General features: G+C 33.2%; 1 protein-coding gene and 1 non-coding gene across 4 annotated transcripts in view; both read right to left on the bottom strand.

The window, feature by feature from the left end:
* Positions 1 to 2,503: 2,503 nt before the first annotated feature.
* Positions 2,504 to 11,579, bottom strand: part of LOC123713395 (rho-related GTP-binding protein RhoN-like) — a 92,524-nt gene continuing 83,448 nt past the window's right edge. For 2 of the 3 annotated variants that reach the window (XM_045667023.1, XM_045667022.1), the window contains exons 4-7: positions 8,811 to 8,920; positions 7,694 to 7,828; positions 4,365 to 4,508; positions 2,504 to 4,106 (exon numbers count right to left, since the gene is read on the bottom strand). In XM_045667023.1, the coding sequence (XP_045522979.1) occupies positions 4,026 to 4,106; positions 4,365 to 4,508; positions 7,694 to 7,828; positions 8,811 to 8,920 (470 nt within the window). In that variant the 3' untranslated portion in view covers positions 2,504 to 4,025. The remainder of the gene's footprint in view (positions 4,107 to 4,364; positions 4,509 to 7,693; positions 7,829 to 8,810; positions 8,921 to 11,579) is intronic. The other variant, XM_045667024.1, reaches the window with a different exon arrangement.
* Trnaf-gaa lies at positions 8,951 to 9,023 on the bottom strand. The gene has a single exon. It is a non-coding gene; the product is annotated as a tRNA-Phe (tRNA).

Here is an 11,579-nt window from a genome sequence, read left to right as displayed (position 1 = left end):
CTGAACTGACTATAGAAAGATATCTATTACCGCGATATTATACCCACAGGCCCTATGTCTATGCCATATCAGATGACATTAATACGGCCGAGTCCGGTCTACAAAATGATGATGATTTGTTACCTAATATAAAAATATGGGACGGGCTTTGGTATGAGATACTACGTGTGTGCCCTGGCGGCCGCCGAGCAGGCGGAAAATAATAAACGCCTTAAATATAAGAGTCTTTCCTCAATTGTGTTCCCTGTGGAGTAGACACTTGGGTTCAAGTGCACAGGCGCTAAGTAAACGTTTAAGTTAACGCCTTAAGATAGTACCGGTGACCGCAGAGCTGGTGCTTTTCTAGCTCAACGAATAAGTATCGCAATAGAGCGAGCAAGTGCTGCCAGCGTTAAAGGTACACTGCCACAGCGACCAAACTTTTTAAATATTTTTTATACACATTTTTAATTACTTTTATTTTTTAAGGTTTTTAGTTTTGTGTTATTTTTACGTTGCTTAATTAGTGTAGTATTAAAGATATTTATATAAATGGCATATAATATTTACGTATTACGACAAATTGTTCAGTTATTGAAGGTAATATTCCTGTGTTTCCCTTTATTGAACTCGTAAAATTATATGAGGTAAGTTATTGTTTAGGGAGAGCTAAGTGCCTTTGTTTTCCATTTTCCAATAACATTATTTTTAAGGCGTAGAATCATAACTATGAACTACGCCCGAAATTGGATCACAAAATTTAGTTATTATGTATAATAGCGACCTATTTGTGAAGCATATCGAGGTAATATGCTGTGATTTAAAAATAAACTTGGAAAATATTAGAGGGTAACAGGAGGTTTACTGTCAATTGAAGTAAAACTTCTTTATCGGCGTCGGAAAAAAAATTACCGTCACATTTTTCGGTTACGCGCCATCTTTATCTTGTCCCTACCACGGTTAATTCGAAGCCATTAATAACGATAACAAAAGTAACATTTCAACACAACTTCTATTACAATTAATGAATTTTTGTAATGATCTTAATAGTAATAAGGTAAAATGAAATAATTGTATTATTTGTATTCATGTCTATGATAATAAAAGCCTTTTGTTAAACTTTATCTTATTTTATTTAACCAATTTCTGTAAAGTTGCATATAGTAGATCATTTTTCGTAAAAATAAGGTCACAAAAAAGTTTCACTACTAACGTGTGTACACGTACACATTATTTTTTTGTAAACTAATTTAATTGTATTTTGCTATAGTTTTATGTTATTTTTAGTTACGATTTGGCCATGTATGGGTTTTAAATAAATAAGTTAAAAAAAAATCTTTCTTTCTTTATTAATAATTTTTGTAAACAACACACACATAAAGCCCAGACATTTGGTTTAATTTGACCCATTGAAGACGAGCAATAAGCTGATTTTGGGTTCTATTTTTAATATTTTTTATTGTATCGTTCAGGTTTTAGCATTAAATATCGTGATAGAATAGCATTTAATTTGTTTAAACAACCAACGCTTTTCCATATATACCTGGTATACGTCACATTTAAAAAAGTTAACGGTCTCTCGCGGTTATTTCAATAAATCTTTGACGGATATTAAGGCATTTCTGAGAGATCTGATCTGAAGAGATCTGGAGCACAGAGGCGCGCCGATCCGTAATAACAATTGGTTATGTAAAATATTAAATTGATATAATTATATCAATTTTTTTTTCTGAAATGGCTTACTTGACTTGCGATAAAATATATCGTGTAAATTTCAAAATCATGTTCTGTATACATTTTCGTCATAAAATGAATTCAAAATATCAGAAATTGTCTGTTTGGATTTTTTTCTAACGAGCGAAGTTATTTAAATCGTGTATCGATCCTTCAAAATGGATACATAAACTACTCAACTCTACCATAAATTTTTCCATTCACCCCACTACGCCGCCCAGAAACGATGTCAAAAAATGGAAAGAAAAAATGTGCTTTTTGAAGGTTGGCGACCGTATAGGCCCTTAAGTGGAATTTTAAAATTATTATATTCTTATTAGTCTGTATATTTATGTAAATAAGTCAAAGTCACGACTCGGTAAAGCAGTTTAAATTAAATGTATGGGCGTATAAGGACTTTTGGTGGTTGCCTATTTCACACATGTGCTTCCATCGCGAGTAAATTCGTTGTCGCTTTTAGGTGGTTCAAGATTGACGACGTCAATACTCGTTTCTAATAAAACTATGTGCTTTTTTCATTATATTATCTATTTGATAATAGTCAAAAACGAATTTTAAACCAATTTGAAGTTCTTTTTCGGATTATATTCATATATTATTTAGTTTTGGCAAGAGTCGGTTATTTTTCGATATTTCTCCATTAGGGTTTGGTCTGTCACTCCAATATTTATTTTGTAGCTAGACTAGCTTCACCGGGATTCCTAGGGTGGAGTATTTCTATTTAAATCAACATACTTTTTTATTATTGGTAATAAATTTTTTTTGTCTTAAGGTAAATAAAAAACAAACATACAAAAACATCGAACTCTATATTTCAAAGTCTAGAAACAACATCAAGTAACGATTGGCTTAATACAAAACATGCATTGTGCTAAGTTCGAAGTGTTGATAAATAAAAAACAGAATTTACAAAAAAGGTCGAATTAATTTATCAACACTTTTACAAAAATCATATACGGGAATTAAAAAAATCTTAAATATATGATATGTCTCATACAATAAATATTTTCGTAAATAAACTCTTTTGTACGAAATTTTTAAGGAAAATATAAGTTTTTTAGGATGTAATATAATTTAATGTACTGTAATTAAAGCTAACAATCAATTTAAAGCTTATCGATTTAAATTTCAAACTAAAAACATTAAACATTTGTTACAATTAGTTTGTCAGAAAGGGTTCAAGTGTAATAATTATAAATTCGATTTATTTTCGTGAGATTTTAGCAATATCCGAAACACGTCTTATTTCATACACGAGTATCATTATCAACTGTTTTAAAATGATTTCTATTTTGGTTGACAAACCCAGGACAGATTTTTATCGTAAATTCATCTAATCTCTAAAACAGTGACAATTAAATGGAGTTGAATCGTAAACAAATCATACAACTAATGTTTGACAACAGAAAGTTCTTACAAAAGCTTTTGATAACGTTACTAACTTCAACACTGTTCTTGAGCCTCTAGGCAATAAATACAATACCTAAAACATGTAACAATGACACATGAAAATGATGATACTAAAAGCAACATCAATTCACATGTACTAAATGTACAAAATCTAGTCTAAAGTAGCAAAATTGGACGTGGAACTAACGATCGAATGGACCTCCGTAATACAACAAATATTGTCCAAAATTGTGCATATTCATTCAAATACTTACGTATTTTTATCACACACATTATATGCTCTCGCTAAAGTAAAACAGAGCATTGGTTTTACCATTATTCTTATATATACATCTTAAATGCATTAATATAGAAAAACATCAATTTTTATGTATATGAAAAACACGTATTCCTCTACATAATTTCTTTAAGATTAAGTATACGTTATATTTATGCTTTTATCAAATTTTGGGAGCGTAGAGCGTATCCTTTCTATGTCATAAATTATACCAAATGTATCAGTCCTTTTAACCAAATCACTATTTATTATTATGTGTTAAAACCTTAATTTATATACATAAAATTGTCCGTATTTGGTATAATTTATCTTGCCTCTATCAAACCGTATGTCATTTCCATATCACAGTCTCACGCTCTAACCCTGGGGGTTATCGACATTGCACCTTCGCTTATTATTAAAAATTAACCGAACTCTGTTCCAATAATCTAGAAACGCCTATTTCCCATTATAAAAATTTTGCACTCATCACGTTAGGAGTTCCACAAGGCTTAACGTTAGGCCCGCAATCTTTTGTTGAGTGTATGATTGGCAAATTGCTCAATTTCAAGTTTCGTCTGAAGGATGGAAGGGCGGTGGTCGCCTAGCAGTCGTGCGGCCACCTTGAAGGGTGGCCGGCTACGGATCACATGACACAGCAACTCTTCGCCCGGCCCTTTAGTTCAGCCTTCAGGTCCCGTTTGCTTTTGCTGCGTCCGACTTGCTTCTGGCGACAAACAAACACTATAGAATTATCTGTATATAAATGTTTAAGCATACTATTAAATATACACTGCAATAACTGGAATAATATTTTACGTATTGTTCTACTCATAACACCGTTTTAATCTCAGCGGTTTAGAGGATTATGTAACATAAAGCATCTCTGAAATTTCTGAAATGATTTATGAATTTAATTTGTTCAAACTTAGGCATAGGAACAATTATTTCATATTAAAAATAAAAAATATATAACAATAGTCACCTGTTGTTTAATTTGTTGTTTGTTAAGTTTTCCTAAAGCCGCAAGTGCGGCTACTTCGAATGCATCTTTCACGCCCTTACTGGAAGCTCTCGCTGATGTTTCCACGTACGTTGTGGCACCAAGCTGTCTAGCGACTGATAAGGCCTGTAAAGGGATGAAATAACATGTAGTCACTATATAGAAACAATATATACTGTTTTTGAAATAGGCAATTAAACAGCAATTTAAAAAATACTTTAATGTTATAATGATATATTCACACATAATCATGAATGAACCAGTAGCGCTTTCTGTATGTTTCGTTTGATGCCTTCTGTCCCTGACACACGCCGTCGACTTCTTTTGTTTTATTTTGTTTTTTTCTCACTATATTTTTCTTTATCGTACGCCTCGAGATGAGTCAGATTCTCAAACCACGGCCAACCTGTCTAGAATCCACTTCTATGACTTCTACGACTTAACTAAATTTAAGTCCAAAATGACCTTAAATAGATTTTAAATCTGCACAAAGCATTGGTCACCACCACTTTACCCCCGTATTTATGCAAAAGAAATTGTAATATTATACCATTTATAAAATAAATGTGTATTAGTGAGTGTTTATGATAAGTATGTCAGTACGCCTGACCACAAAAGGTCATGTTTCATTGTTACCTATAAATAGTTTTTATGAAAGGAAATCTATTTGCCCTAGTTGTATTTCAGCAATGCAAAATCCTTTACAATCACCTCGTACGAAATACGGCAATATAAACTCCATGTAACGACATTGAATATCAAATGTGTACTGGAAATAATTGGATGGACATTGAGAATTACTGTTTACGACGGATTTTCACATAAACTTAATGGATGCGAGACGTACTATGTCCGAAATTGGATTGGAAGTTTGAAACTAAGTTAGTGCTCTGAATTGGATGCGTTTCGGCGGAAAAGCTTTCAGTTATGCTGCGTTTATTGGTTTTGGTATACATTTTTATTTCTGTTCTCAAACATCACACATTTTGAGTACAATTAGATACGTATAGAAAATATATTGTAGAAAGGATATGCACGTGTGAAAATGAATGAGAACTTAAGAAGGCCCAGCACTAGCCAGATCCATGCAACTTCCTCACATTGAAAGAAACCAAACCCACAATCACAATCGAGTAACTCACACAACTCACTCTTTGTATTGAAAATGTCGCATAGGTCCGCCAAGCATCCGCCAATACATAATAATGTAGGAATAAAGAATATAATAATATAAACAATAAATACAGCAAGGTTTCTAAAACGACTCGACGAAAGATCCATCGAGTAATTTTTCATATCAGTTTCATTGTAAATCCGATCTGTTAAGACGATGAGCACAAACGTCAAACAAAGTAAAATAGCGCCACTGGCATATGGTTTTTAGGCAAAATTATCAATCTCTATCTTATTAACCGTCATATAGTAATGATGACACTACAGCCATGGTTCTAACACGTAACCTCCGGGAGGCACGCTAACTGTAACTCTAAGCAATATTTAATATAATTTATCTCAAAAAGAATTCTATTCATTTCAAATGGATTATTTCAACCTCAAAATAACTTTATTCATATACGTAAATAAGTACACTTATGGGCGTCAACAGAAAATATGTTAAATTGATTTTAAATATACATTTACTATCAGTTCGCAAGTTAAGGCAAAGCGGGCAAAAAGAACTGGCAAGAAACTTTCCACCACTCTTTTTAATCGCTAAGTTTTGAGTCATACAAATTGTTTGAACTGGAGCAAATAAATCCCAAGGATTTATAAGGATTTTTTGAGGATTAGGATCATTTAATTATTCGTCAAATTTATAAAAAGCTTTATTGATTAATTTACGTTTAACGAGTTACGTTATGTCAGTAGTAGTTAGTAATTTACGTTACGTCTCATATATTTAGTGATAATTATCTAATTTCGCTTGGGAGGTTGCAACTACAATTTCCATAAAAGGAGTTGTGTATCTTCTAGAGCCTGGTTGGTCGAACACTCTTTTTAATCGCCAAGTTTTGAGTTGATTTAGTTTTAATATGAGGTTTTGTGAGAGAAATATTGATTTTGTAAACCCGTAAGAATGTAAGCGTAAAGCAGTATTGCCACAGAATGTATCGAGATAACTTTTAAATAACCTTGATTGATCTTTGATGTTTTCTTCATTGATAATGGCAGTTTGGACTGTTATTAATATGTATATCTAGGTTACTTTTATCAATATAACATTGATGTCATATATACGCTATTTGCGAGCGACTATATTATTGTATATTGATTATATATTACTAATAACATAAATTATTTGGCATACAACGGCGTAATCGCTAACAAGCGATTTCTTTCAGGCAACACAAGTAAGGAAAATAACTAAAAAAAAATCGTAAGTCTATAGATATATATATATATACATATATATATATCAAATTAACATAGAACTCATGGTTTGGCCTAGATATTCTTATTGCTCAACTTACTTCACCTATGGGGTTCATTGAGCGTATTTGACTTTCTGCATTTAAACAACTATAGCTATTATATTGGACTTGTTACAAAAATATAGTATGGATACTTTTGTTATGGGATAAATTACTTATCTATCAGCTACATAGTTCAAGTGTAAATTTGCTCAACTGGCCCCGTAGTAGCGGACTGTTTTGGTCTAGTGGCTGGAGCAGGTTTTTATATTTAATGATTAGCTATGTGAGCTTATAACATTCGCTCGGTCATAGAAAACACGGTATAAAAACTGGCAAGCCTTACATCCAAAATACTTCGGTGTTTATAGAAGAAGGCTGATAAGGCTACTTACCTTGGTTGTTGATTAGGAACAAATCAAGAAACAGGACAGATGTCTGAGGCTAAAGGATGGAGCGCCACTGATCATGATCCAATGATATAACGATATTTCATGGAGAGTATTTTTTTAAATAATTGTGTCATTGTTTTAGCAAAATCTTATGTCGACATCATCAGTATTCTGTCAACATTGACGAGCCGTATTCAAAGGTATAGTTGAAAATTTTCCCTTTGGAGTGGAGACACTTGGTCCGTGGGGTAGAAAAAGACAAGCATTAAACCATGTATAGATACAGCTAGAAAATGCCAGTTATGGGACCGAACCTTTTTAAATATACATTAGTGTTTTGTTTATTATTATTTACATATCAGAGGAGGAAACGAAGAGGAGAACCTGATGTTAAGTGATATCTCCGCCCACGGACACACACAGCCAGAAGGCTCGAAAGGTTGATGCTTTTGCAGTTAAAGCTTCATTTCTTAAAGATAGCAGAAATAAGACATAACGTCATTCATACCTCTTCGCTAGTGACCGGATGCGTTCTATGTTTGGACAGCATTGTTAAGGTCTCCTTGTCGTGTCTCAGGTCAGCCTTGCAGCCGCAGAGGAGCACCGGAGCTGATCCACCATGTGTGCGGACTTCGCGGTACCACTGAAATGTAATGTTGTATGATGTATTAGGGCTAAGTAGTTGCGAATAATATAAAGTTAATGCTTCTAAATTATATTTACTGCCAGTTCTCAAATTAAGGACTTTAGTCTTAATACGGATGAGAAAGACTCTCCAACAGTCTATTAAATGGCCAAGGGTTTTTGTTTATAACATTTCGTTATCGCTGTTTTTGGCGGCCTTATCGCTTTCGAGCGATAACTTCCAAGCAACCACTAAGAGAAATATTTATTAAATTAGATAAGGTAAGCAAGAAGTGCAAAAATACATATTACATATAGTTATTGTGACAAAACTAAACAGGAACAAAAAAAAAAACAAACTAAACTAAAAAGTAAAAGGTTCACATGAATCACGTCAGTTGGTAGTTATTAAGAAAGTTATAAATTGTTTCTTACACTCATCACATGCTAAAGAACTTATTATTGCAATAATATAAATAAATATGAAATAAAAAAGAAAACCACCTATTAGCAAGGCGTGGTGAAATGTTTAAAACTCATACTCAAAATATCTTTACTCATATAGGTAAACAAGTACACTTATGAACGTCAAAAAGAAGTTAAATTAATTGTAAATTTACTTTTACTACCAGTCGAGGGCGTAGAGCGGGTAAGAAGAACTGGCAAGAAACTTTCCGTCACTCTTTTAAATCGCCAAGTATTGAGTCATAAATGTTTTGAACTGAAGCAAATCAATCCCAAGGATTAGGATCATTTAAGTATTCGTCACATTTATAAAAATTTATTGATTAATTTATTGTGGGAACAATACGCAAACGCGAATTAATGCAGAACGGAAATAAAATAACTCATGTGTTTATTGTACCACGCAATTGAAGAATTTAGCAAAAAGATATTCACAATTCACCTTAGTAAACGTGTAGAAATTAATAATTTGACGGTATTGCTAATAAATTAAATGTAATTCTTTGTTTTTCTAGTTTTGTTTGATATAAATGTACCTTTGCAGCGGCGTTATTTAGCGACTCTGGTTCAGCAATGTTGAAACATAACATAAATATTTTAGCGTCTTGATATGCGAGCGGCCTCACTGTGTCGTATGCAGTTGTTCCTGTAACAAAAAAAAATATATTAAAAAGACTGCCGAAACCCGGGATTGAACCGGGGACCTTTAGATCTTCAGTCTAACGCTCTCCCAACTGAGCTATTTCGGCGATACAATAGTAATCAAAATTGCAAAACAAGTTTGTACTTATTGATAAGTCCCAAATGCAACTATTTAAAATTTCATTGGTTTTATGCTATTTGCGCGCCTTTTCTCATAATTTAAGGCATAATAGTAGTATCGAATTAATGATAATAATTTAAAGAGAGATTTCTGTCTCATTCAACTGCCGTTATTTTCTTGTTACAAAGGATTTCAATTCGGTACCGTTTCATTTGTATCATAATACCTTTGGCCAATGTCCAATTCGATGCAGCAAAATATCACCCTTTAGCTACCCTGTATTGACAATATATTTTTGCGCATCCATTTTCTCATGTAATTCAGCAACAGAGAATAGATTTATTTTTAGGTTATACTGTATTTTATTTACAGAAAAAATAAATAGGTAAGAAGTTAGCAGTGTGACTGACATTCTTAGTCTCATTTATATTATTTTCTCCTGATTTTTTTGAGAAATTGTGTTATTATTTTTAAACACTTAATATGTTATATCAACATCAGCTTCTTTATTTGGTCCATTTCTGGACGTAGGTCTCCTTCAGTACGCCCTGCACCGACCTCTCTGTATCCACTGGTAGCCAGCCTCCTTAACGATGTCGTCAGTCCACCTAGTCGGTGGACCTCTGCGCGGTCTTTTGTTCTGCCGATGTGTCCATTCAAGGAGACATGTCCATGTTGACCATGCCACCTTGTTTTGGCCACTTAGTTGTTGCGACAACTCGACAGACAGGCGATATGTAATAACTTAAAAATGAATGCTCTCCAGTAAGTATAGACAAAATATGTACAAATCTTATTGCAGCAATTTTAACTCTTACCATAGTTTAAACAAACAGAGAAGAGACGAAAGAATTTGTATAAGAGAGTAATAAGACATATTTAGTTGTCACAAGTTACACTAATATGTAATATGTTTGTACCTTTAGCATGCTGTAGCATAATTAGTAACAAAGGCTATATTTATTTCCAAATTTTAAAAAAAGTTTAGCTGTGCGTGGAGTCTGTTCAGATTTCATTTGAACATTGACCAACTGCTGAAACGGCTCACATGTGTTCCAAAATGTTAATAGCTGAAGGTGCGCAATACACCAACACCTCACTAAAATCAAATGAAGTGTGTGTGAATAGGTGTAAGTAGTGTTTAAGATATAGTCTTTGAACAATAAATCAGATTTGAATATTGCTCTGTCTTGCCACCAACTTGTGATCCTACACGACTAGCTCCATCTGTTACCTTCGGTCTGTTGGTGCAGACATATAAGTGCTTATATATTCACTATTCATGTGTTAGGGTACATCTATTGGGTTTCGGGATTTGTTAGGTTCTTAGGTCTCACCCTCTCATAGATTTAGTTATCTAGTGCAGCTTGCTCATACATACATTACATATAATATACAGATACTCCTGACATTTAATACATATGATGATTAAATACACATATCACAATCCACTTGCTAGCAAGCTGTACAGAGTCAATAGTATTTATTTAAATATTTCGTAATAACTAGCTAAAATAAATTATATTTAATAAAAAAAAATATTATTAAACATAAAGCCGATATATATTATATATACAAAAACATTTACGAAAGGAAAAAAGTAATAATATATATTATTCTATGTCGGTGTAATGGTGTGAATTATACTTTGAGGGTATGTATGTGATGGTGTGTATGTGGGGTGAGCTTATGACGCGGGCGATGCTGCGTGTATCTTCTGGTGGGTCTTTTAAGAATTGGTATGTTTTTAATGCACTAGTTCCATATAGTACAAGTAAAAGTGCATAGTCGACAATTTCATATACATGAAGATGGCTGATGATGAAGTTCATTTCTATACCTTCCTTTTGTACAACATTGTTTTAAACTCTAGTGGCCAGCATGTTTGACTGCAGTTCATAAGGTTCTAGGTTCGCTTCCCGGGTGAAAAAAAACCAATCTTTTTTTTTTATTTGAATGGTAAAAGTTTGGAAATCATCTAAGTGCGTACAGACAAGCTCCTCTCGTGGTACTACCGTTGTGTCGTCCCATCATAGCATGCACTACACACGTTTTTAGGCGACACCTGCAAGTAGCAGACAGCTTGCCGACCTTTACTAGACATGGTTGACATTTTCCACCCTACCAAACAGTAAAACAATAATTTATGAAGCGGGAAGTCTTTGACTTTATTTAGCAGTTGTAAGAAGTTAGGTAGTGAGTTTTTTCTAGTGTAGATTACTTATAAAATAAATAAATTAATAGACACTAACATCTGCGTATGGCGAGTCACAAAGCCCGTCGTTGCTGAGGCCTAAAGCACATTATATATGAACACACTGATGTTATATTGAGTCACGTAGCGTGGTTTGATTAAGTGTTAACACGAATAATCGTTGATATTGCAATTATTGAAAATCAGTGACCTTATTGATATAACAATGCATTATGTATTTGACAGTTTTATCTGCATTTTCCGTTTAATATCTGTTGTTAATTTTAATTGTTCGCATTTGTATGGTCTATTGTTTGTTCACGCTATGAATAATATTGTTGGTATGTG

Source organism: Pieris brassicae, chromosome 8 (genome assembly GCF_905147105.1).
Source record: "Pieris brassicae chromosome 8, ilPieBrab1.1, whole genome shotgun sequence".
NCBI classification, from domain to species: domain Eukaryota; kingdom Metazoa; phylum Arthropoda; class Insecta; order Lepidoptera; family Pieridae; genus Pieris; species Pieris brassicae.
The sequence above is the reverse complement of the archived record's forward strand: the minus strand, read 5'-3'. Positions and strand labels throughout refer to the sequence as shown.